At 42.5% G+C, this 27401-nt stretch overlaps 1 protein-coding gene across 1 annotated transcript in view; it reads left to right on the top strand.

Annotated features, from left to right (window-relative positions):
• The window catches only part of KIAA0753, a gene marked incomplete at both ends in the record, with an annotated part of 62230 nt that extends 35445 nt beyond the window's left edge, over nt 1–26785 (top strand). Inside the window, 7 exons of the mRNA XM_080713968.1 lie at nt 6869–6947; nt 8432–8515; nt 10567–10749; nt 11810–11891; nt 15949–16072; nt 16728–16952; nt 26668–26785. Coding sequence (XP_080570094.1) covers nt 6869–6947; nt 8432–8515; nt 10567–10749; nt 11810–11891; nt 15949–16072; nt 16728–16952; nt 26668–26785 — 895 coding nt within the window. The remainder of the gene's footprint in view (nt 1–6868; nt 6948–8431; nt 8516–10566; nt 10750–11809; nt 11892–15948; nt 16073–16727; nt 16953–26667) is intronic.
• Between the last annotated feature and the right edge of the window lie 616 nt (nt 26786–27401).

Genomic DNA, 27401 nt, shown 5'->3' with positions numbered 1-27401 from the left:
GACCTATGTGTCCCATACTTTTTTGCCAGAAAATGTTTCCTTCGTGTGGCATTTGAAAGAGGAGTGAAGAAAACATCTCTAATTTGGGGGGAGTTCTTTCTGAAAGATCAGAGTTTACGTTTGCTTATTTGCCAGTCCTCCTAAGAGTAGAAGGCTGGTATGCTGTGCATGTTCTGTAAGATGAGTCGGCGTATGGGTGTTTTCATTTCACGTGTAGCCTGGATGCCATCCAAGGGTTTCAGATGAGGTTGCTCTTCTCCATTCTTCCCTCAGTGTTACCATTAACTTCCTAGGCATGAGGATGCTTGTTAAGACCTATTGGAGCTGCTGTTGCTGCTCCTGCAACATTGGTTCATTTTCTAGCTCTGATAATCACTCACCCTGCAGTCAAGCGAAACACTCACTGAAGTATCTGGGTTCAGTGCCGGTTATGAGAGCTGCGGTTCTGGCAATGGAGGGCAAAGAGGTCTTGTCTATAGTTAAGAGTTCAAGACCTACAATCGCAGTCTTAGGATTTGAAAGATCTCTTTCCCCAGCTGATGCTTCTCCTGCTCTGTACTGTCCCCATGAGGTAACTGTCCAGCATAGGATGGGATGGCCACACTGCCAGAGGAAATCCAATTTCGGTCGTTTATAAAGCTCTTGGCAGGTACGAACTTGGATTGTGCTGAAATTTGATTGATGACTCCTACGCAGTTGTCCTTTGAACCATGTAGCAAAACTTGATCCTCTGTACCACATTTTATCCCCTCGTGTCTCTTTATTTAAACACACATACATATATCGTATGTTTAGAAGAGTGTACTAAATGTACATGAGCAATCCAGAATATTACAAAATGAGCACCTGTGCACCACCACTCCAAGCCAAGAAACACATCGGTGCCACTGCTGGAGAAGCTTTCCATGGCCCTTCCTCAGTTGTACCCTCTTCTCCCTCCCCACCCAGAGGCAGCCTCTGATTCCTGCATTAATCTTTTCATAATCTTCTTTATAAACCACCAGCTTTATGTCCATCCCTATCAATATATTGTTTAATTTTGAAAACCGAGACGCACAAATCCAGCTGAACAGACAAGGGCGGTGTTGTTGGCATTGGATGAAGACTCTAGGGGAAATTGATTTACAGAGTCTGGATCACAATCTGCCTTTTATTTCATTGCTAAGATGTTACAGTGGAGCTGGGTGTGGTGGCGCATGCTTGTAATCCCAGCATTTGGGAGGCTGAGACTGGAAGATCATGGTTTGCGGACAGCCTCAGCTACTTAGTGAGACCCTGTTTCAAAATAAAGAATAATAATAATAATAAAATAGGACAGGGGGTGTAGGAGTTTCAAGGAGCCAGCCCCATTCCAGGAAAGGAATAAACAAGATGGTGGGGGAGTACTAGCGGACTTAGGGCTCACCCTATCTGAGTGGCTGTAGGTGAACCGGCTATGCTAGACATCTGGAAGAAACCTGGTCGCTAGAGTGGACTCCTGTCGTGTTCTGTTTCTCAGCTCCTTCTGCCCAGCTTTTGGGGAGCAAGATGAGGAACCTCAGCAGATAGCAGGTCACAGAGGAGAAGCAGGAACTTTAGTGTCATGAGCCAAGAACCAAGGCCAAGTTCGCTTGTGTGGTTTCCCATATGTGTTGTCTTCTGCTCCGTTTACTTCCTCATTTTGAGGGAGCACATCCTAATTTAGCTTCTTGAGAAAGGATGAAAGGAAGAAAATCTTTTCAGGCCTTTCAAATCTAAAAAACGTCTTTATTCTACTCTCATATTTCCTGATAGCCTTAATTGCCATAGAATTCTTAACCAAACCTGGTTTTTAGTGGAAAAACTTTTAAATTTTTATTATGAGATAATATACATTCACATGAACTTGTAATGATACAGAAAAATCTTTGGAATCCTTTACACAGTTCCCCCATTGCAACTTTTTTTTTTTTTTTTTTTGTGAATGGAACCCAGGGGTATTCAACCACAGAACTATACCTCCTGCCACCACGCCCCCCCTTTTTTTTTTATTATTCTTTAGTTTGAAACAGGGTCTCACTAAGTAGCTGAGGCTGTCCGTGAACCGTGATCTTCCGGTCTCAGCCTCCCAAATGCTGGGATTACAAGCGTGTACCATCACACCCAGCTCCATTGAAACATCTTAGCAAACCCCCATACAGCACTCCAGGCAGGGTTTGCATGGATGTAGGCAGGTACACTGGCTAATTGGCACTGATGCCGTCCAGAGCATCTCCATCACCTTTTGTAGCCACACTTGCTTCTCCTGACCTGATGTGTTGCTTGGGTAAGTAACCCTTGGCAACCACTACTCTGTTCTCCCTGCTTGTAATTTTCAGAAGTGTTATATAAAAGGAAATATATAGTAAGTAACCTTTTGGGATTGACCTTCCCCTCCGGGTGATATAATTCCTTGGAGAATTATCCAAGTCTTTGTATGTATCATTTGTTCATTCTTTTTGTTGCTGAATCATCCTTTGTTTAAACATTCACCTGGTTAAACATCTGAGGGACATCTGGTTTATTTCCAGTTTGGGGCTGTTAGGAATTAAAGTTTCTATAAACATTCACATACAAGTGTTTGTGTAAATGTAAGTTTCCATGTTTTTGGAATAAATGCTCAGAGTGTGGTCGCTGGGTCATATGCTTGTTATTTTGCTTTTGTACAAAACTGCCAACTGTTCTTCAGAGTGGCTGTCGCTGTTCCCCCAGGAGTGTTTCGGGGATCCACTTATTCTACATTTTTGCCAGCATAGGGCAGGATCACTGTTTTGCTGGAGATGTAGTGATAGGTATATAGTGGTATCTCCCTAAGTTTCTAAGGTTGTCTTTCCCTGATTGCTAATAGTGTGTTTCTCTTTATTAGAGTAGACAGATGATGTTGAACATCTTTTCTTGTACTTATTTGCTTTCCTCTCTGTCTTTGCTGGCATATGGCACAGATTTCCTTGTGGCGTTTGGCTGCAGTCGGGCAGTTATTTTCTGAAAATTTTCCATCTTCCTAGGCTGTCCCTTTCTTGGTCCTTTGGCCCGAGAGAATGGGCTCTTATGTATGTTTGTATATAAGTATATCTGTGCCCATTGGCATATCTGGGTTGCTGGCTTCTCCATTATCTTGTTCTGGGATGTGAGGCTAAAAAGGAACCTACCAATGTGCCATTCTCTGGATTCCAGAGTCCCTTGGTGGTCTACCTTTGCTTTTTTTTTTTTTTTTTTTTTGGTGGTACTGGGGTTCTTGGAAACCCTTCTACCTCTAGGCTACACTCCCAGACACCTATTTTTTATATTTTTATTTGGAGACAGGGTCTTTTAAGCCAGCGCGGCTGGCTTCAAACCTGCGCGATACTCCTGTCTCTGCCTCCCAAGCATGGGGATTACAAGCTTGTGCCACCACGCCCAGCCTTTGGTTTATATTTAACAGGTAGGGTTCTGAATTGCACTCAACAGAAAGAATAGAGAAAAGTCTAATTTTTCCACCTTTCTAGAATCAGAAGTCTGATCAGAATTTTTAAAGCAGTTAAAAATCTCTTTTCCAGTGAGAAATCAGAACCTTGCCTTTTGATCCTTCTCTGGAAGCATATAGACTTTTTTTTCCTCTCAATACAGCATTCTGAAATTTTATAATGGGACTTGGTATGCATTATTTTACTATCTGTGTGTTTATTTCCTTCAGTTCTGAGACATGTTCTTACTTTATTTCATACTGTTTTCCTTGCCTATTTTCTGTTTTCTCTTTGTGGCTCCTGTTCTTTGATATTGGACTTCCAAGATTGGTCCTCTGATTTTTTAACTGTTTTTCCTATTTTGTAATTCTCTTCTTACCCTGCAGTAGGCAATTTTTTCGCACTTATTATTTAATCTGTCTATTGGGTTAGACATTTGTGCTACAATGTTTTTAAATTTAAAGAACCTTATTTGCAGAATTTCTATTATTTAGCCTCCTGTGTTTTTAAGGATACATTGCTATTCTCTTTTTCTTTGAGTATATATATATATATATATTTTTTTTTTTTTTTTTTTTTTTTTTGGTGGTACTGGGGTTCCTGGAAGCCCTTGTACCTCCGGGCTACACTCCCAGACCTATTTTTTTACATTTTTATTTGGAAACAGGGTCTCCTAAACCAGCGCGCAGGGCTGGCTTCGAACCTGCGCGATCCTCCTGTTTCTGCCTCCCAAGCGCGGGGATTACAAGCGTGCGCCACCACGCCCGGCATTCTTTGAGTATATTAACAATAGTTTTTTCCCTACCTTGTGCTACATAATCTCTCTTTTTCTTCCTCAGCTAGTAATCCTTGGCTGTCTTCTGATGTCTAAATATAGGTGATTGCTTACTGATTAAAAACTGAGCATGTGAATTAGAATTGGTGTTTCAGAGTTCATGGTTTTATTGTGGTATATTTTACATATAGTAAAATGCAAAGACTTAAAGGTATAGTTCAGTGAACTTTAATAAGTGTGTATACCTGGGTGTTCAAAACCCTAATCAAGATAAAGAGAATTCCCACCAACCTAGCTCGTACCCAGGTTTTCTTTCTGGTCGCTCCCTGCCCACACCGCCTTGTGCCTCAGAGCAGCCACTTCCAGGATCTTTCCCCATAGAGTAGTTTGCCTGCACTTGGATGTCAGGAAGACAGATTCTTCACGATCAGCATCTTTGTGTCTGGCTCCTTTTCTCAACAGAATGTCTGAGATTCATCCACATTGTGCCCCGATCAGTGGAGCTCGCTCTGCTTTGTTGTGAACGCCCCACACTCTGGTCCCTTCTCCTGCGACTCAGTACCGGGGCTGTCCTGCGCCCAGTGTGCGTGATCACGCTGCTAGGAAGAGTCTTACACGGTCTTTTTGTGGCAGACGCTTTCATTTCTATTGGGAAATGGGGTGGACTTTCTGGGTCATAGGATAAGATGTTTAACTTTAAAAAACTGGCCATACCAATGTTCCACAGTAGTGGTACATGTCATACTCCTCTCTGCCGTACATGAGTCTCCTGTCTGGTTGTTCCGCATCCTTGCTTACATTTGATTTTGTCATTCTTTTAGGTTCTAGCCATTCTGGTGAAAATGTGACGGTATTTCCTTGGTTGCATTTGGTTGCATTTCCTTGGTAACTAATGATGATAAGCACATTTCCTAATGCTTATTTAATGAAATGTCATTTCAAGTCTTTTGCCCATTTTTGTCGTTGTTTTAATTATTGATTTGAGTTCTTTGTATTTTCTGTATACAAGCCCCTTGCCAGATATATTTCCTTCAGGTACTGTGGCTTGCCTATATGACGTCTTAATGGTGGTAAAAGTTTAAAGTCTGATTAAGACCAGTTATCCGTTTTTGTTTTTTTTTTAATTGCCAGTCTGTTTTTGTGAACTGAAAAATCATTGCCTAAGTTAAGATCTCAAAGATATTCTCCTGTTGCCAGGCGTGGTGGCGCACGCTTGTAATCCCCGCGCTTGGGAGGCGGAGACAGGAGGATCGCGCAGGTTCAAAGTCAGCCTCGCTGGCTTAAGAGACCCTATTTCCAAATAAAAATTTATTTAAAAAAATAGGCCTGGCAGTATAGCCCAGAGGTAGAAGGGTTTCCAGGAAGCCCAGTACCACCAAAATATATATATATATATATTCTCCTGGTTTTTCTTCTAAATGCTTTATAGCTTTGGCTTTTATTTCTTTTGGGTACTAAGGACTGAACCCAGGAGAATTCTACCTCTGAGCTACAACTCCAGCCCTATTTTATTTTTTATTTTGAAACAGGGTCTCACTAAATTGCTGAGGCTGTTCTCAAAGCTGCGACCCTCTTGTCTTAGCCTCCCAAGTACTGGGATTACAGGCATATATCACTGCTCCAAGCTTTAGCTTTTATTTTTATGTCTGTGACCCATTCTGGATTAATTTTTGGGGTGTAGATGAGATACTGATCACAGTTCTTTTTATTCCATATGGGTATCTGGCAGCCTCTGATGAAAGAATCATGGAACTTGAGCTTTACTCTCTGTCCGTTTGGGTGGACTGTTTGTCGAGGGCTCTCATGTTGGTCTTACAGTCTTTCCTTTGGGACAGGCCAGACTGCCCAGAGGGTAAGGATCTGGACACTGGTGTCCTAGGAGCTAACACTGGGGAGGGCAGAGGCTTACCATCCAGCACTCAACGTGTGCAGTTGCCCCGTCTTTTGAGTATGCCACCTATCGGCTCAGTAGTGACTGGTCACCCTGGCCCAGGACGCTCCAGAGAATGCACTTCCCCTGGAGCTGGAGAGCGGTGCTTGTCCGACCCTGTGAAGTAAGGCAGTGAGCCTAGGGCCTGACATCTCGACTCCCGTTGGCTCATCTCCCCTCCTCAGGCCTTCGACGCCCGGTCGCTTGCCTGTTGGGTCAGCAGAGCACACTGTGTGGTTCTCAGTTGTCCCCATCACTGGTGTGGGACTCGTATTTCCTCAGGTCTTTGTCTTCTGGCACTATTTTCTTCTCTGTAGGTTTTTATCCAACTCTATTAGTGGGGTTTTGAAGAGAACAAATTTAGTTTCTCTTGCTCAATGGCTACAGTCGTTAGCTGTCTAGAGGCAGTCAGTTTGTGTTGAAGTGTCCTCAGAACCCGACACACTTCCTCAGGTAGTGTCTAAGGCCACACACACTGTGCGGACCCGGGACCAGCAGCGTTGCCTCACCTGTCAAAAATGCAACGTCTCAGCCTCATGCAAACCAGCTGAGCCAGGACCTGCGTTGCAGAGACCACTGAGGGGTGTGTGTCCATTACACTTAGAGAGGTGACTGGGGTTTTTATAATCATTTGATTTTCTTTTACCTGATGTGGTTAGATAAGTATGCAGAAATGGACATTTTCTTGCTCTTACACAAATCTTCGATTTTATTTCTAAATAGTGTTTCTGCCACCCAGTTAGCAGACAAGGTAGAGGAGGCAGTTCTGGAACGTTTGAAACCCCTCTTGGCCAAGGCCCAGGTAATCTTCTTTGCTTGCCTTTGGAATTTCTAGAATAAAACGGATTGCTACAGAGGTCACACTGACCCTTTCAGGGCCAGGTGTCCCTTTGGTAGCTGGAGCTGCTGTGCTGGTCAGCCTGTAGGACTCGGCATGAGCACCATGCTGTTGGGCCCCTTCAGACCGCCACATGCTATCGATATGTCCTGTGTGTGGGGAAGGGGCGCAGGTAAGGTGAAGAGAGGGAAGTCTTGCTTTAGAGAAGGTGAGATTGTACCGAGCGTGGTGGCGCACGCTTGTAATCCCAGTACTTGGGAGGCGGAGACAGGAGGATTGCAGGTTTGTGGCCAGCCTCAGCAACTTAGTGAGGCCCTCTGCAATTTAGTGATACTCTGTTTCAAACAAAAAACAAAATAAGGCTGGGGCTGTAGCTTAGAGATAGAATGTCCCTGGGTTTAATCCCTAGTGCCAAGAATAAAGAAAAAAAAAGGTGAAGTTGTAATTTGGAAAGGAAGTTAAGATTGCAGTTTCCCTCCTAACCAAATAGGTCTATTGGTGGTGCTTGCTTACCTGCCTCCGCTGTAGTGCTGACCTCTCTCACCTCAGTGATTTGGGATGATTGACTGTTTTACCAAAGGAGAAAGCAATTAAGATACTTATGTGCACCAACTAGGACCTTCTTGAAGTTGAAATAGCATGTGACATCACCAAGAGGTTGTGCCATCCTTCTCTAAGCAGTGATCTAAATTCTACATCCAGACCCTGTAGATCCTGTTAATAGAAGCCGTTGTGGTTGGATTGATAAGGCCACAGAAGAATATTAAATTTAATCTTAAATTGAATGAATAAGTAGCTGGGCATGACGTTGCACACTTATAATCCCAGTACTTTGGAGGCTGAGACAGGAGGATCGCAGGTTTGAGGCCAGCCTCCGCTACTTAGGCCCTCTGCAACTTAGGGAGACCCAGTTTCAAAAATAAAAGAATAAAAGAGAGCTGGGAGTATAGCTTAGAGGTAGAATGCCCCTGGGTTCAATCCCCAGTACTGCAAAAAAAAAAAAAAAGAGAGAGAATATTTTAGGTCTCTGCACATACCACTGGACTTGTGTATCTCCAGGTTAAGAAATGTTAAATTATTATCGGAGTCCATGGAAATCTTGGGTGTATTGAACTAGAGGGCTTTTAATGATCCAGTCGTCCAGCCTCCTCTTAGCATCTTCCACAGTGGAAACTGGAAGAGAGAAATTGAATGACTTGCATTAAAGGAAGAGCTCCTCTCCTCTGGCTGTGTTGACAGATCTGAGGGAAGAAAACGCGCGGAGAGCCCGGAGAGCCCATGGCATTTGTTTTCATGAAGACAGAGTGCTTTCATTGCTGCAAACAGCGTAACGCAGCCAGAGCTGATGAATAGTTCTACATGAAAGTTATTCTAGTAACAGGATTCATTTGTACTAATATGAATTGTAAGTTTTCATAATCCATGAGCATATTTGTCTGTTTTAATAGAGAGTTAATTCTTCCGTGGAAGCAAATGCGCATTTGAAGGATCGTCCGTCCCTGAACACGGCAGCAGCCCGGCCTGCGGAGCAGGTGTGTGTTGTTGGTATTCCGGTATTATTACATGATAATGTCTCCAGTCGAAGGAAAATTATATGCAGATTACTTTGCAAACACTACATTATCCTACTCGAGGAGGATGAAAATTATTTTTCATACCTGGCATGTTAATTCTTAACAGTGTATATTTAGTGTTATGACTTAGATCAGCCTTGCAAACAGCACAGACATCTCTCGAGCCCCAGGTTTCTGTCGGGGCTCTTTTATCTCTTCTCATGACAGACCGCGGGTGCACTGCGGCCCTGAGTGCTGATGGCCTGCGGCAAAAGAAAGGCTGCCGCGTTTCCTTTCATCCAGCCTAGTTTTGCTCATTACCGGCCTCGTTTCCTCCACACTTGGGGCCTAATGCTTTGTGAGGCGGGCCTGCTCTGAGTGCCTCAGGTGTGACCAGTGTGTGGACTAGCAGAGAGAAGAGGTCCAGGGAAGAAACGGAAACACCCGAGGAAAGCAGAAGACGTGTTGTCGCTCACTCTGTACCCTTCCTCTGGAGGCCTGTTGCTACCACTTGGGGATGATCCTGCCTTACCTAGGCTTACAGATGTAGAGTAGAGGGCGCAGGCTGTGTCCATTTAACCTTTGCAGAGGTTAGCAAGAGGTTAATTGCTTTAGTTGCTCAGAGCAAGCAAAGGGCAGAGCAGATACAAAGATTTCAGAGTTAGCGGGAAGTTGGCGCGAAGTTCCATCAGCCCAGTAAGCTTAGAAACAGGAAGAAAGTAGCTTTTGAGAATGCATCTGTTCTAATTATTAGTAAGCAGTATTTTAGCTACAACATATTTCATAGCTTTTGTGATTGTAATTCTCTTGTACTAGTATTTTATGACAACTCAGGTAAGGTGAGGCTTCGAAAAGCCCACCTTTGGTCATTCCACATTCAGTTGTTCTATGGCCTAGTGTTTTGTGCCTTAGAGTCACTAAATGATTCTTTTTCCTCTAGCAAAATAATGGGCTAACATTGAACTTGGGGAGGGAGTGACTCCATATTGCCTTTCAATATGAAAGGAAAACAAAGTGATTATACTGATGGTGAAATCGGCAAGTGTGAATATTACTAGAAATGATCACCTTGAATATAAGAATTATTCCATAAACATTAACTCACTTTTAATAGCGTGCGTGTGTGTGTGTGTGTGTGTGTGTGTGTGTGTGTTTTGCTAGGGATTGGACCCAGAGGCATTTTACCATTGTATCTCTGAGCTAAGCCTCCAGCCCTGTTTACCTTTTATTTTGAAACAGTGTCTCACTAAGTTGCTGAGGGCCTTGCTTAAATTGCTGTCGCTGGCCTCAACCCTGCAATCCTCCTGTCTCTGCATCCCAAGTTTTGGAGTTACAGACATGTATCACCACCCCTGGCTTAATAGAATTTATTTAAAAAGTTAACTCTGTCTACTCTTTGGAATTCTAGGTTGTTATCAACATGAACATCACTGCAGGGAGTTTCCTAGGCAGCACCCTCAATAGTCAGTGCTTATAAATAACTGAACGAAAATAAACTAACTCATGGGAGCTGTTGTGATGAAGCTGATTTTTTTTTTTACTATGTTAGTTTATGAAAGAGCTGCGGGACCTTAAGCACAAATTCTCGGAATTTTTGTCCTGAGAGTGGAGAAGACAATTTGCTGTATTTTATTTGCATTTGCACTTGACAAGTAAAATTCAGTTCTCAGTAGATTTACCTGTAAAACAAGATGATCTCTGATATTAAGAGAAAGCTTTTGTAAGGGGACCATGATAACATATTTATCTTTCTGCAGCTATTTTCAGTAACTAAACCTGCATGTGAAAAATATTTTTCTGAAATGTATGAGGTATTTCTTTATAGTTAAAACAAGTACTCTCATTTAAATGGCTGTGATAAGAACGTATTGCTTTTGTGGTGTTTACTGACTTAGGAGAGGTGTGTTTCAGTATAGAAGCTCTGCCAGGTGGATCACTATGCTGTTGGTTTATTATAACCAGCAACAGTCTTTAAGTTTTTCTTTTTTCTTTGTATCACCTTTCCACAACTTCTTTCCATTATTTTGTAGACTACAGCTATTAATTCTGAGTCCCATATTCGTCAGCTGGATGACTTTTTGGAAGACACTGCTCATGACCTCTGGACTATGACTCATGCTAAGATCTTGGGGTCGGAAACCTCAGACACCTGGGGAGACAGCAAAGACAGCCCAAATCTGGAGACCATGATGCTCCGAATGGAGGAAATGGAAGTAGGTCTGGGGCTGCTGGTCTGGTTGAAAACTAGGGGCTCACCTCCTCCTCAGGCCCCTGGCACATAATAAGTCAGTCATGTGGTCCTGCTTTTAAGTCCTAGCTCCACTGCCAGCTCATTTCTTTCTTTCTACGGAGTAGGAGTCTTACGGTTAGAATGGGGTATAAAATATTCAACTTACTGTCTAACGTGTAACACACTAAGTCATCATGATTGTTATTCCCCTGGTAGTAATGATTTGTGATTCCAAAAATGAAAATGGGACCGCCAGCTCTTTTACCAATTAAGTTTGTCAAATACCAGCTTGTCAGTCACGTCTTCTGAAACCTTGCCACATGTGATCCTATCTAATCACAGATAATTTTACTTTCTTTAATTTCCAACTTACTATTTTTAGAATGCTTTCCTTGTAATATTTTATACCTCAGACATCAATCAGCCTAACCCTGGATATTGGAAATTGAAACCCAATATAAGGGAGCAAATGAGGTGACCAAGGTTACAGAAATATTACGTGGAGGGCTAGGATGAGAATCCAGGTCTCCTGATACCGAGTTTAGTGTTTTCTTTATAATTGCACCACGATTAAATCTCATTTCTTCTTTGCTGCTAAATATAAGCATCATTGGGAAGACAACTTTTTTGCTAATTTTTGAAAATCTAAAGATATGCAGTTTATCCTAGCCCTGTTACTGATTTCCCTTTCTTGGGGATTAATGTCTAGACTCAAGTTGTCCGGAACAGTAGCCACTAGCTGCAGGTGTCTGTTGAAATGCAAATTAAAACACAGGACAAGCTGTCAGTAGTTGATGGCCACTGTATGAGACAGGGCACATGCAGACCATTTCTGTCACCTCAGCAAGTTCCGGTGGACAGCGCTGGTCTAGGTTGCGGTCCTGCCAGTCACACTGGTTTACTTTAGGCTTTGCCTCCTGAGCTCATCGCATCCCAGCAGGTGTCCATTCCTGGCAGAGTCTCTGTACTAATCGTGTCTGTTGAACTTTTTCATCCTTACTCATTCTGGTTTATAATGAAACTTGTTTTTTTTGTTTTTAAAGAAATACCAGGAGACAGTTCGCCAAAGATATAATAAAATTGTATATGCTGATGATCATTTGTGGATGCAGGAAGAAAGAAATGGTAGGTGTTTTCCCCACTTTTTTCCTGAATGTGTTACTGCAAAAGTTTCAAACATATAGAAAAATACTTCTGTACCTGCCTTCTAGACTGGAACAGTTAACATTTTACTGCTTTGCTTTATCACATTTCTTTTTATCCCTCTGCCAGTTTATCTTATCTTTGCATTTCAAAGTAAGTTGCCAGATACTAGTATACTTTCCTAAATATGTAGCATGTGTACCATCAGATAAGAGTTTAATATACATTTCTTCTGATGTAAAATTTACATATAATAAAAATGCACAGGGTTTTTTTTTTTTCCTGGTGGTACTGGGGTTCCTGGAAACCCTTCTACCTCTGGCCTTTACTCCCAGACCTATTTTATATTTTTATTTGGAAACAGAGTCTCTTAGGCTGGCTTCGAACCAGCGCGATCCTCCTGTCTCCGCCTCCCAAGCACGGGGATTATAAGTGTGCACCACCACGCCCGACCTGAAATGCACAGATCTTAATTGTGTCATTTGATGGGTTTTGGCAATGGATACATGTTGAGCGCTCTAAACCCCATTGAGACATAGCATGCATCACCACCGTGCAAAGTTTCTTTACACCCTTCCCAGTCGGTTCCCCACCACCAGGCAGTCACTGCTTCTTACATCAGTTTTACTTCTAGAATTCATATAATGTGCACTCTTTTGTCAAGATTCCTTTCATTTGACATAGTATTTTTATAGATTCATCTGTGTTGCCTTTCCCCTTATTTTTATTTTCTGTTGCCACTATAACAAGTTATAACAACTTTAATCTACAAATCTGGGACTTAAAATAAATTTATTATCTTAGAGTTCTAAAGGCCAGAAATCTGAAGTGAATCTTAAAGAGCTGGTAGCTGGGCATGGTGGTGCACGCTTGTAATCCCAGTACTTGGGAGGCTGAGGAAATAGGATCTCAGTTTCAAGGCCAGCCTCAGCTACTAAGCATGGCCATCAGAACTTAGTGAGACCCTGTTTCAAAAATAAAAAATAAAATAGGGCTGGGCTGGAGGTGTATCTCAGAGATAGAATATACTGGGTTCAATCCCTAATACCCCCCACACACAAAAGAGGTACTACGCATACCACAAAATGTACCTTTATTTATTATTTTTCTTTTGGTGGTACTGGAGATTGAATGCAGGGGCATTCTACCTCTAAGTGACACCCCTAACCCTATTTTTAAATTTTTACTTTGAAGCAGGGTCTCACTAGATTGATGAGTGCTTGCTGAGGCTGTCCTTGAACCTCTGACCCTCCTGTCTCAGCCTCCCAAGTACTGGGATTACAAAGCATGTGCTATCATGCCCAGCTAAAATGCACCCTTTTTAAAACATATGATTAAATAGTTTTTAGTATATTCCAGTAGTTGTGCAACCATCACTACTTTCTCAATTCCAGAGCAGTTTCATCACCCCCAAAAGAAACTGTGTCCAACCAGGTACAGTGATTTATACCTACAAGCACAGATGTTCAGGAGGCCAAGGCAGAAGGATTGCATGTTCGAGGCCAGGCTGGGGAACTTAGCAAGACCTTGCCTCAAAATAAAAAAATAAAAAATGCTGGAGGTGTATTTCAGTGGTAGAACAGCCTTAAGTTCACTCCCATCATCGGAGAGAGAGAAAGAGACAGAGACTGACCCTACATCCATTAGCTGTCACTCCCTCTTCCTCATTCCCTATTTTTGCCAATCTGTGGCTTACCTGCTTATCTCCTCAAAGGTATTAAAATTATACTTTTCATAAAGTCTAACTTTAATCAGTTCTTTTTTGTATGGTTTTTGCTTTCTGAGGAAACTCTCCTTACCCCTGAGGTGAGAAGATACCCTCTTGTTTTCTTCTAGAAACTTTAGGGCTTTAGAATTATGTTTAGGTCTCTGGTCTGTGTTGGGTAAATGTGTGCCTGTGGTTTGAGGTAGAGACTGAGTCTCATTCCATTTGCCCTCTCTCCCCCATGGACATCCATTCATTGCAAACGCTGTTGCTTTTCTCTTTCAGTTTTTGTAATCCATACATACACATTTTGTCCTCAATTGCTAGGCTTCCATCACAGATTTGGCTGGGAAGTGTTCGTCAAATTCTGTTTGAGTCACGCCTGTCAGTTGCTGCCTCACTCAGTGAAAGGAAGAGCAGGCAGTGTGGGGAAGCGCTACCTTTAAAGGAGCCCAAGTGCCATTTGTACTACACTGACTAAGAGACTCACGGAAAGTGGGGGTAGAGGTTTGCAACAGCATATGTCAAATGTAATTATTTTGAAATATGTGTTTGGGGGATTGTCTTATAAAAAATAATCTCCATGTCAATTTTTGGCAGAAAGATGAGCCATCTAAACACAATACTCACATGTTCTTTTTATGTCTTCTATAATTTTCGAGCACTGGATTTTGTTGGTGGTGTTCTCTTTTCCCTGACATTGCTCCACCTCTGTTTGTACCTTCACGTATTAGCTGAATGGCCCTTCGAGGCCCAGCTCTTAAGAGCTTACTTGTACAGTGCTTTTTCTCATGACAGTTGAGCATCCCTAACTAAGCCAAAAATTTGAAGTCCAAAGTGCTTTCAGTTTTCGAGTTTTAGATTTTCACTTTAGGGATGTTCAACTGGTAGTAAGATCTATGCGGTTATTTCAAAATGTGAAAAGCTTCAAAATCGGAAGCACTTCTGGTCCCAAGCACCGAGGATAAAGGACACCAAGTCACGTGTTTGTCTTAAGGCTTTGCTCCCTTTGTCCATTTCTGGCCTGTGAACTCACATTGTATTTCCTGGCTTGCTCTACTCTGCTATTGAGAAGCTGTTGATGAGTGTCTGTCTCTCCCAGCTACATCACAGATTCCTTGAGGTCAGAAAGTTCGTCGCAGTCAGTCAGGTCCCTCACTGTGGCCGTCACCGTGCTGGCACAGCGAAGGCCCTTCCCACCACTGTTCAGTCAGTCGGGCATGCTGATGCCTTGCCTTTCAGGTGAAAGCAGAGAAAGGGGAATGCTGAAGGGCACTTCCTTTCGCTGGTGGTGTGGCCTTTGGCCACAAAATTAGGTTGCATCATATAGAAGACAGTCTTAGGAGGACTTAGTGTTCTCTCTTTTCAAGGACGATTTAAATTATTAGTCACTCTCTAGGACTCTGCACAGAGTCCAGGTATACACTGAGAAGGAGCTCTTAGAACACTTAAGAAGTGAAATGAGCTTTGGGCACTCGTGGTTCCAGAATCCTGAGGTCATGGTAAGAGTCCCGGGTTTCTACCTGTTCTGCTTGTTTGTCCAGCTTGTTCAGAGTTAAAGTGATCTTCAGAGACATGAGAGTCTAATCTCACCTCTATCCTCTCTGTGACCAATGAAAAATCAGTTGTACTCACAGTAATATTTTTACAAAAGCTGACTTGACTTAGGCAGTCTATCTGTCTGACAGCAAAAAAGAAATCATAGCATAAATGTGAGCCAGAGAAAGTTATGTGACATTTAGATGCTTCCTAAGAGAAGGACAGATTTTCTTCCTACACTTGCAATATATTTAAAATTAGAAATAATGTAAACCTCAGGAGGTTTGCCAAGCCTGCAAGTTGTAGTTAATAAATTAATGTCTTGACTATCATCATGCAGATTTTTTTCAAGCAGTGCCCAAAGACAAATCATCTAATTGTTTGAGTGTGAGTGGTTTTTTTTTTTTTTCTTCAGTAAGCAAAGCATTTAAAGGTTAAAAAGCAAACTTGACTACTCAGACTTCTTTGATGGGTGATTTGGCCCTAATGGAGCCTGCATAGCCCAGGGTTTGCATGGACCTGGTCAAGAAGTCTTCCTCTCACCCGGCAGAGACTTCTGAAGGAGTTCATTGTTTCTTAAGATTGATTATTCATCGGTTTGTTTCTCTGTGACTTTTAAATCCTCCTTTGCATTCCAAACAAGAGCATGTTTTCCCCTGTGTGCTGCTAGCCACACCTTTGTGCTTGTGAAATGTGCGCGTCACTTCCTCACAGGTTTTTGGCCTCCGGGACAGCTTTCATATGAACATCAACTTTTCTTTACATGCAGCCCACTTTATGCCTCTCCTTTACTAGACCAGAAAACCCTAGCAGTAAGTGAAAGGCCTCTGCCTCCTCATCCAGTCAGGATCACAAAGTCGGCAGCTCCCAAGGACCCAGCGGCGGTGCACATTATGCTGGAGAAGCCCTGCAGCGGCAAGTAAGCGGCCCCTACGCCGTCAGCGTTAGGCTGGCGGTCCTCTTAGATGTTAGTAAGTTCCGAATTCCTTCAGTTCCCACAAGAAAAGTCATTTTGAACAAGTCCTTACCAATTCCAAGATGCCTCAGCAAAAGCATGGTCATAGAGTGGCCATTGTATGTGTTGTTCTCAGGACACCCCTTAGCATGCTGTAATAGGCAGCTGGGTGTTCTTGTAGAGAGCAGGACTTTGGTCGATGTAGGCCATAGTTACTTACCACAAGGTTTGCTTTCAGAATGATTTTGTGCAAGCCAGGCATGGTGGTGCAGGCTTGCTCAGCACTTGGGAGGCTGAGACAGGAAGATCGCAGGTTTGTGGCCAACCTCAGTAACTTAGGCCCTCCACAACTTAAGTGAGACCCCGTTTCAAAATAAAAAATAGGATAGGACTGGGAGTGTGGCTCAGAGGTAGAATGCCCCTGGGTTTAATCCCCAGTATCACATACACACATACACACAAAAGGAAAAAGGTGATTTTGTGTAAGGAACACTAAAGCTTATGGCATTGAGGGTTAGTGCTGTGAACGGGGAGTGCCGGGTGGTGGTAGGTGTCCTTGAACAACTCTCCCCTGCTTATGATGACTTTGAATGCCTTCGTCCTCTTTATTTGTTCATAGTTCCTTGGATGAGAGTGTGGGAACAGAAGAGAGATCAGAGAAAAGAGAGTCTCCCCTTCCGTACCTTGCAGAAGATTCCCAACACAGAGAAGGCCAAGCTCTGCTCTTTGTCCCACCCGGCATGCGATACAGCATTGGTGACTACTGTAGCCGTTTTGAACAGTACCTCCGGATCATATCTCATGAGGCCGTGGGCTCCTTCAACCCATGGCTGATAGCTGAAAGGTCAGTAAAATGTATGTGCCTGTTTAGGAACCAAGTGCTAAGTTTTAGACTTACAGAAAACCTGGAGGAAGGACTAGCCAAGGTCTCGCACCAGTGCGAACCATTGGGTCCTGGAGTTCCAGTGTTTGCTCTCAGGCTAAAGGGCAGGCTTTCTCTGCTAACTGCCTTTTCAGAAGCACACGACAATAAAACAGCCTGGGCTTTGCTCTGCTCTACAGCTTCCTCTTCTGAGGCAGCATCTTACCCAGCTGGGTTGCTTTAGATACTGCAGATGGGGTGGGGGAGGTGGGAGGGTGTTAAACAACAGGAATTTATTTCTCACAGTTCTGGGGGGTGGGAAACCTAAGATCAAGGTGTCTACTGAGTGTCCTCTTCCTGGCTTGCAGATGGCCACCTCTTGCTATGTTCTTTTGTGGTAGAGAAAGCAAGCTCTGATCTCTTCCTCCTCTTGTCAAGGCACTAAGTCCATCACAAGGGCTCCACCCTCGTGACCTCATCTGAACTTAATTGCCTTTCACGGGCTCATGCCGTCATATTGGAAGTCAGAGCTTCAACATAGGAATTTGGGGGTGGGGACATAAACATTCAGCCCCTCACAGTGGAGGCACAGTATTCAGGGGTCCAGTCAGGGCTGACTTCCTCTTGCTGGCAGTGAGATTGATGTCCTGTCAGAGAACTCAAAATATTGCCGGGCAGGAAGCAGCTGTGACAGGAGATCTTGTTTGGGGCACACTTGCTTTACAGCAGCATGCCTTTGACTTTCCTCACTTTCAAACCCTTCTTCTGCAGGCCATCTTTCCTGGAAAAGGTAGTTTTGTAGAATCAGAATAAAGGTCCTGCAGCCACTAAAGTTTGAAGAATGAATAGCCTTCTTTTGAAGGATACGTGTAAATTCACTTTTTTAAGAGGGCCAAAATTTAAATTCCTCAAGGGTATGCCTTTATTACTAACACATAAGATATTTCTCATCATTGAGCAGAGTCGTATGCTATGATTGTGTTTCTTTCTTAAACATAAACATGTTCCAGGAGTTAATAATTGCCTCTTCTTTTGTTTGTTTGCCTATTCCTTTATTTATTAATTTATTAATTTATTTATTTATTTTTGCGATATTGAGGATTGAACCCAGGGTCATTCTACCTCTGAGCTCTAGCCCCAGCCCTATTTTTTTTCTTTATTTTGAAACATGGTCTCACTAAGTTGCAGAGGGCCTCACTAAGTAGCTGAGGCTGTCTGCGAACTGCAATCCTCCCGTCTCAGTCTCCCAAGTACGGGGATTCCAAGCGTGCACCATCGTGCCTGGCTGCCTATTCCTTTATATATTAACTGTCTGCACACACTAACCAACAATCTCTCAATTTTCCTGATGCAACAAAAAACAGCAACTGGTCCCTCCTTTTTCCTCTGAGACCCCTCTGATCCTGCCCTCAGCTGGCCCGGCTGCGTCCCGCTCTGCTGCGGGCTGCTGCCTCGGGCCTCCTCGCTGTGCCGAGTGTCGGACCACCTCCTGCCCTGGCAGCTCCCTGTTTTCTCCTGCCCTTGTCTTCCTTGTCTTTCTTGCTTTGCTCTCTCCTTTTGGTGGAGCTTATCTTGCCTTGTGTAGTGGAGGAAATTTCTTGAGATTTACAAGTTTGAAAGTGTCCTACCTTCATACTTGATTGATGAGCTGGCTGAGTTTAAAATGACTGATTTATTTTTTCCAAAGAATATCCCTTCCTCTTCTGTGGGGGTGGAAAAGGGATTGTCATTCCACTGCCAGGAGTAGGAGCAGAGATCTATTTTCAAGAGTTTTGTTTCTTGTTGTGCAGTTTTCATCATTTTTCTTGTTTTCTACTCCATGCCTTACTCCGACACCTTCGTGAGTTCCCTTACCTTTACTTTGGGACCTTGTTGATGTTCTGTGGAACAAATCAGCTTGCTTTCCCTTGGCGTGTCCCCCACAGACTCGGGTTCCGGCTTCCTCCGGACTTCCTCTATACTGCTAAGTCAGTCACGATTCAGAGTACCTTCTGGGATTTTTAGACATTTCTCATCTATTTTTTTTTTCTGCTTGTAAATTTATTTATTTATTTATTTATTTATTTATTTATTTATTTATTTATTTATTTGTGGTACTGGGGTTCCTGGAAACCCTTCTACTTCTGGGCTACACTCCCAGACCTATTTTATACTTTTTTTAAAGTTTGGAAACAGGGTCTCTTAAGCCAGCGCGGCTGGCTTTGAACCTGCGCGATCCTCCTGTCTCCGCCTCCCAAGCGCGGGGATTACCAGCGTGTGCCCGGCGTTTATTTCCTTTTATTTCAGTGGGATTTGGACAGGATCGGGGATGATTGCTCATGTTCAGTCCCTCAGGTCAGCCCCAGTTCTTGAGACCTGTCTCTAGTACATAGTACCCTTTGAAGTTGGTGAAATACTCTCTTCTGGGTGAAATGCACATTTGTCTTCACATGCCCTCTGGAAGGTTTTCTGGGGGGGGAAGAGCAAACCCGACTTGCTTCCATGTGCTGACACGCCATCTTGTGTCGCACACATACTCATTTTCACATTGCCTGTCTCGATCTGTTAGGCCAAACAGGCATGTTGGAAAAAGTGCCAAAGGGAGCCCAGGAAAATGGACTATTCCTTGTTTATTCTTACCACCTGATAAGATGATACATTTTGTTCATAGTTGTTTTTATAAGCGTAGGAAAAAGTTCTGGCCTATAAAAAATAATAGGTCAAAATATAGAAGACAGAGCTATTAAAAATATGACTAGAGTTTTACAGTTTTCCTCTGCTGTCCATCGACCCCAAGTGACAGTGTATCTGAACATTCTGGTTTTTTTTTTTTATCTGTCCTGTTCTTATTTCTTATTTGAATGTTCCAAAGATGAGAATTTTGTTTATCAGATCTTCAAAAAGTATCCAAAAGCTGGGTGTGGTGGTACATGCTTATAGTCCCAGTACGTGGAGGCTGAGTCAGTAGGATCAAGGTTTGCAGCCAGCCTCAGCAACCTCGTGAGGCCCTCTGCAACTTAGAAAGACCCTGTTTTGAAAATATAAAATAGGGCTAGGGGCATAGCTCAGAGGTAAAATGCCCCTGGATTCAATCCCTAAAAGTGCGCGTGTGCTTGTGCACATGCACGCGCGCGCATGTGCGCGCGCAACACACACACACACACACACACACACACACACACACACACACACACACCTCTCTAAAGCCAGTTGATTTCATCTGATAGCCTCTTGGGTAAGAAGGAAGTTGGCTGAGGTGTTGTCTTTTAATGTCTCTGTTCTTCCTTATGCCTGAAGAAAGGATTGTTCAAGTGCTCAGAGTGAGCAGATGATATACACGATGCAAATAAAACACTGGTGGGTAAATAAAGATCAATGGTGATGATGCTTTTGATAAAAGCCAATGTAAGGATTCCTGGTTTGAAGGGAAAAAAATGAGACTTCTATCTGAAAAGGATAGCTCTGGCATATGTTCTTATCTCTATTCCATCCTGTCCCCAAATCAACAAACAAAAGGCATGAAACCATAAATGACAGCAAGTAATATCAGTAAGAATTTGGAAGCCCTAAAACACAGTTAGTTAGACAGATGGCAAGTGACTTAGCAGGCCAGAAAAGGCAAAGTGCCTAATAGGCTGAAGCCAGACACCAAGTCTATCTGTGCAGAAAAACAGTGGTAAACATGGGGAACCAGAATTACCAGGTACTTGTGGAGGCATAGATGCGCGTGAGCCAGAAAATAGGAGGTTTGGTTAAAATTCTCATTCTTGAAAACGAGCAGACAGCTGAGATGACCATTTGATGGAAACCTTGAGAGATGTGTAGGCTGATGAAGAGAACTCTGAGGAATCAGGGACAACGTAGTGAACAGAATAAAAAAAATTTTTTTTGCAGTACTGGGGATGGAACCCAGGCCATTCTACCTCCAAGTTGCACCCCCATCCTGTTTTTTTATTCTTTATTTTGAAACAGCGTCTCACTGAATTGCAAACGGTCTCAATAAGTAGCTGAGGCTGACTGTGAACTGCAATCCTCCTATCTCAGCCTCCCAAATGCTGTGATTACAAAAGTATGCCACCACATCCTGCTTCAGAATAAAATATTAAAGCCGAATGAGAATGACTATTTTCAGAAAACTACATGAGCCTATATATCATAAAATGAGAACAGGATACTACAAAAAAAGGATCTTTCAGAAATTATTTTGAAAGTTCTTAGAAATTAAAAGCATGAAGTCAGGCATGGTGGCACACGCTCGTCATCCTAGTACTTGGGAGGCTGAGACAAGAGAATTCCAGGTTCACAGCCAGCCTCAGCAGTTTAGCAAGGCTCTTAGCAATCTAGTGAGACCCTGTTTCCAAATAAGAAGTAAAATCGGGCTGAGGGTGTAGCTTGGAGGTAATATGCCTCTGTGTTCAATCCCCAGTCCCCCCCCCCAAAAAAAGAAATTTAAAACATGATAGCTGAAATCAAAAAGTCAAATATTTCAAGCAGTTGAATAAGACAGCAAGTAACTAGATAACAGAAAAAAGTTTTTTAAATTTTCCAAGAAACCCAAAATCTGAATAATAGGAGTGCCAGAATGTGGGGGAAAGAGGAAATTACCAAGGAACTACTATAAGAAAAATGTCTTAGATTGAAAAATTTCATCAGGTGTGTATGTATGTCATTGTCAACATGATTAAATTATGATGTGAGACTATAATGCACTAATAAAAGGATATTTTAAAAAGTTTAACTGGACTTGAAATTAGCAATTTCTTTTGCACATTGCAATAACTGAAGATTTCTTTGAACAGTACAACTATTTTTAGAGGAATTAAACTTTGTTGTTATGTATTTCTAACATATAATATTTATAGTTTCCAATAGTACAATTTTTTTTTTTTTTTTTTTTTTTTTTTTTTTTTTGGTGGTACTGGGGTTCCTGGAAGCCCTTCTACCTCCGGGCTACACTCCCAGACCTATTTTTACATTTTTATTTGGAAACAGGGTCTCCTAAGCCAGCGTGCGCGGCTGGCTTTGAACCTGCGCGATCCTCCTGTCTCTGCCTCCCACGTGTGGGGATTACAAGCGTGCGCCACCACGCCCGGCTCCAATAGTACAATTTTATTGAAAAAATATATATATATTAAAAATAGTATATACATCTTTCTAATATATATTCGAGTGTATGTTTGAAAATATATTTGAAATATATATATATATTTGAAAATAGGTGTTTTTTAAAATTAGTAAAAATATGTCAGTAGTAAACTTAAAAATACAGGATTGAATAAAGTAAGATAAAAATATTTTAGCAGGAAAAAAAGAGGGCTCATCAGTTGTTCACTGTAAGGGAATGAATGAATGAAAGAAAGAATAGAGCATGAGATCCTAGTATATAAAGGTAACAAAAATTCCAGAGAATTAAAACTAGACACCTTCAAATAATCAGAAAAGAGAATGACAACCAGGTGTGGTGACACCTGCCTATAATCCCAGTACTTTGGAGCCCAAGACAGAATCACGGGTTCAAAGCCAGCCTCAGCTACTTACTAAAGCTCTCAGCAACTTAGAGAAATCCTGTTTCAAAAAATAAAAAAAATAAAATGGGGCTGGGGATATAACTCAGAAGTAGAATGCCTCTGGGGTCAACCCCTAGCTACACACATGAAAGAAAAGAAAAAAGGAAAGGTAGGGTAAGGTAAGGAAAGGAAAGAAAGAAGGGAGGGAGGGAGGGAGGAAGGGAGAGTGGCATATTGTTTTCAGTAGCAAGATTGGAAGTTAGAAGATGTTAAAGCACACTTCTGAAAGTCTGAGTCTTAATTTAGATTTCTATGCTCGGTAAGTATTAATTAAAGATACAGGTAGAATAAAAATAGTGTTAAGCATACACAGAGTCCAGAACACTGCACTGTTTCTCCTTAAGCTTCTGGGGGCTGCGTGTCACCAGTGCTTGGTGTACATTAAGAAAACAGAAGACTGGGGGGCAGGGCACGTAGCTCACTGGCAGAGCGCTTTCTCAGCATGTATGAACTCTTTGTTCAGTCCTTAGCACTGAAAAAAAGGAAAGAAAGACTTGGGATTTAGGAAACTTGTTCTCCAAAATTGAACTTCCAGAAAACTGGCAAAAGCTATTTCCAGCAGAAGAATTTTTCAGTGAGCGTAGAAAGCTTTGGAGGAGGGGACAGAGGGTTCCAGGAGGGACGGCTCCTCAAGAGCGAGGGAGTTCAGAAGATGGACACCTTACCTGCTCTGGTGGAATGTAGTAGGCGTACCTTTGTGGTTTGTTCATAGTTGCTAATGAATTGGTGAAAGGAGTAAAAGCAAATGTAAAGACGAGGTAATCGCTTCTAGTAATGATGCATTTTGTATTTAGACCACCCCTCACACTAGTAGAAAAGCTATATTAAAAATAAAACACATGCCTGAAGGCATCAAGAAGTTAACTAGTACTGCACAGTAGATCCTGGAGGAAGAAATATTAAAGAGATGTTTTTTAGACAGAAAGAAAATAGTTACATAGAGAAGGTCAAAAATATAAAAGGCATGAATTTAAAGGTAAATATGTAGGTAAATGAATATTGGCTATACAAAACAATACTACCAATGTCTTTGGGATATAAATCTACACACATATGTGTATGCACACACATTTAAAATACACAGTAAGAATAGCATATAAGACAAAAATCAGGGTTTGGTTGAATGGAGTTAGTGTTCTAAGGTTCTTACATTAGCTGAGAGAAAGGTAAGAATATTAAGTAAAGTTAGACATTAAATCAAGGGTGCTTATAGTCTAGGGTGGTCACAAAATAAATAATGAAAGTTTGTATAATATCCAGTTTAATAGGGAAGAATAATAAAAATTGTAAAATGTAAAAAAATGATAAGGGTGTAATGAATTGGTGAAAGGAGTAGAGAGAACAAATAAAATATTTAGTGTTTCAGTAATGTAAACTCACATTTATCTGAATAATACTAAAAGAAAAAGGACTGCCAACTAAAAGGCAAGAGGAGACTGGGTATGTGGCTCAGTGGTGAAGCGCCTGCCTAGCGTCTGTGAGGTTGATCCCCAGCATGGCAAAACGAAAGACAGAGATTTATGTCAGGCCAACAAAAACAACATCTAGGCTGGAAATGGGATAGGAGATGACTACGACTTTAGAGCCACATGGCTCCTGTGTATTCTCTGTAATCACCAAGGAAATGTGAACTTAACTGTCAAGTAGATAAAGCTATACTAAACGGGGGAAGACAGGTAAGGACTCAACTAAGTAACTTTTGAACTCACAATTTAGACTCCATAACCCCTAGCTAAAGACAAAAGAACTGACAGCACACGGTGAACCCAGTCATCGGTAGGTTTCTTTTATACGGTGGTGTGGGTTAACAATTCTAAAACTGCTTTCTCTGTGTTTTAAGATTGATCCAATAAGCAAGCATTGTTTGAATAATGAGAGGAAGGTTTCTGGGGGAAAGCTAGAATGAACTCTGTTGAGTTGGAATTACAGGTATTTTTATGAGTGTAAGTTTGACGGATATAACGATAGATACAGATAGTTAACTAAGAAGTGTGTCTGTCTGTCTGTCTGTCTCTCTTAGTCTTAGTCTCAGTTTGTCACTGAAGGGCCCAGAGGCAGAGGCGCAGTCCCAGCGGGCACACTGTGCCTAGCCCTTGGCTTCTTGGTCCTTGCTCTCCATGGGAAGGCTCCCAGCGCTCTTTGGAGAAATGGCTGATTCTAGAGCTAGGGCTGGGAAATGTAAATAAGCCTGAAATACCTTGTTGTACCAGAAAATGCTCATCTGGAAAGTTGGTATTTGTATTTTATTTCACCCAGAGCCTCGAGCATCCTAGGCAAGCGCTTTACACTGAGCTATAGCCTCAGCCCTGGGATGTTGTAAGCATCAAAATTAGTACTAGTCCTTTATTCCAAAATTGAATACTAATGAATTCTAAAAAAACAAGAAGATGTCAGAGCAAGTCAACATGATTGAATGAATACACAAATAAAGGAGAAGGGGGAATTCCTCATTACAGGGAACAGCCACTGTTAATGGAGGCGGGATGATGGAATCAAAAAACTGTTGCTTTGAGACCAGAGTCTCAAAGCATCTCCCTACAACACACTTACAAGTTTACACAGTGGAGATAGTAACTTTTCAAGGGAGAAATGTGACAGACATCACCCTAGCTAAGCATTCTGAGTTACCAAGCAGAAATAATGAGAAAGCAGATGCCATGATTAGGGCCACATCTTCCCTCTTTTAGTGTTTGTTCCAGAAATGTATAGCCTGGCACTGATAAACATCAGACAAGCCCAAATCCAGGGACATTTGCAAAAGCAGGCCTTTATTGTTCAAAAAATATTAAGGTCATGAAAGACTGAGAGGCTGAGGAACTATTTCAGATTAAAGTACACGAAAGAGACATGACAACTAATGCAACCTGTGGTGCTGGATTGAACCCTGGACTAGAAAGAGTTTTATTTTTAAAGGACATTGTTTTGACCTAGAATGGTATTACACACCTGTAATCTCAGTGATTCAGGGGCTGAGGTGGGAGGATTGCAGGTTTGAGGCCAGCCTCAGCAACTTATAGAGACCCTGAGAGACCTTGTTTCAAAATAAAAATAAAAAGGACTGGGATGTTAGCTCAGAGATAAAATGAATGCCCCAGGGTTCAATCTCTGGTACCCTAAATAAGTAAATTAATTAATATTGTTTTATGCAGTCATCAAAATTTGAATGTCTGTAGGTAAGATTAGATAATAGTTTTGTGTAGATGTTAATTTTATAACTTTTATAATTACTATAGTTAACTAAGAGGATGTCTTTGTTTCTAGGAAATACACACTGAGGACTTATTTTCTTTTTTTCTTTGTGTGTGTGTGTGTGTGTGTGTGTGTGTGTGTGTGTGTGTGTGTGTGTGGTACTGGAGATTGAACCCGGGGTCATTCTACCTCTGACTATACCCCAGCCCTATTTTTTATTCTTTATTTTGAAACAGGGTCTCACTAGGTTGTGGAGGGCCTCACTAAGTAGCTGAAGCTGGCTACAAACTTGTGATCTTCCTGTTTCAGCCTCCCAAATACTGGGATTACAAGCGTACACCACCACACCCAGCCACACTGAGTACTTGAGGGATATCAGGCCTGCTGCTTATCCTCAAACTGTTCCCAAGAAAGGAGAGATCTGTGTGCAGAGAGAGGAACACAAATTTGGGGTACCTTGCCCCTCTCCCAGAGAAGGCACCCACCTTTCCTCTATCAGGCAGTTGGTACCGAGGTGGATCTGAAGCGCATCTGGGTTGCATCTAGTTAGTTTCTGGTCCTCCTCTGGAGGGTGAAGTTAATTGTGTGTGTGTGTCATGGGCCTCTAACGCCACCATCTTAATATCTAGGACAGTGAGACCTGTCACCTTGTTTTTCTTTAAAAGCATCTTATCAGCCGGGCCCAGTACTTGGGATGCTGAAACAGGAGGATCACAGGTTTGCAGCCAGCCTCAGGTACTTAGGCCTGCGGCAACTTAGTAAAACCTTGTTTCAAAATAAAGGAATAAAATAGGGCTGAGGGTATAACTCAGAAGTAGAATGCCCCTGGGCTCAATCCCCAGTACCCCCAAAAAAGTATCTCTTTTTGGCCTTTTCAGTTTTCATTGAAACTTTAAGATTGGCTTCTTTAGTCCCCTGAATATGTGGCTGGCTGCGCCTTTAGCTGTGTCCTTGTCTTCCAGCTTTTCAGAAGAGCTGGTGGAGGAAGCGTTGGGCTCCGTGGCTGCGGAACTTCAGGATGTGTGTGAGGATTATGCAGAAGCTGTGTTCACCTCAGAATTCCTGGAGGCTGCTGCATAGAGGCTCCAAGGCGGGGCCGCCGTCACACTGGAGAAGGGGCTGCACCACCCTGTGCTTTAGGTGACATAGAACCTATCCTCAGCCGTCCATCGAGGCCCAGAAGTGCTGCCCGCTGCAAGGAAGGAGAGGCAGTGAGGTGGGCCTCACTGTGCATTCTCCATCATCATGGCGTCGTTCTGGAAGCCCACAGTGGAAATCATTACACTGATCAGTGCCCAGGAAACGCAAGTTGATTATGACAATATAATATTTTCAGACTGTACAAATTTCCTATTGAAATATTATGTTCATTCCTCTGACTCAGTTCAATGATCAAAATGTTTTGAAAGGTAGTGGATAAGTGTATGTCACACCGGTTGCTGTTGAACCTGCAGGTAGCGGCAGTGCCGACCTGGGCACAGCCCCAGCACCTGTGCGTTTCCATCGTGACTGTCCTGTTAGGGCACCTGTCTCTCCTGGCTGCAGACAGGTGTGGAGCCCAGAGTTAGGATATGCTGCCAACGTCTGGGCTCCAGTAGCCAAAAATAGGAACCCACCGGTGCACGGCAAGAAATGCCTTTCTTTAAGGTTCAGTCTCTAGGTGGTTTTTCACATTTTCAGTTTCTCCAAATCTTTT

The sequence above is a fragment of the Muscardinus avellanarius genome (genome assembly GCF_963383645.1).
Source record: "Muscardinus avellanarius genome assembly, chromosome: 16".
In the NCBI taxonomy this organism is placed as follows: Eukaryota; Metazoa; Chordata; class Mammalia; order Rodentia; family Gliridae; genus Muscardinus; species Muscardinus avellanarius.
The sequence above is the reverse complement of the archived record's forward strand: the minus strand, read 5'-3'. Positions and strand labels throughout refer to the sequence as shown.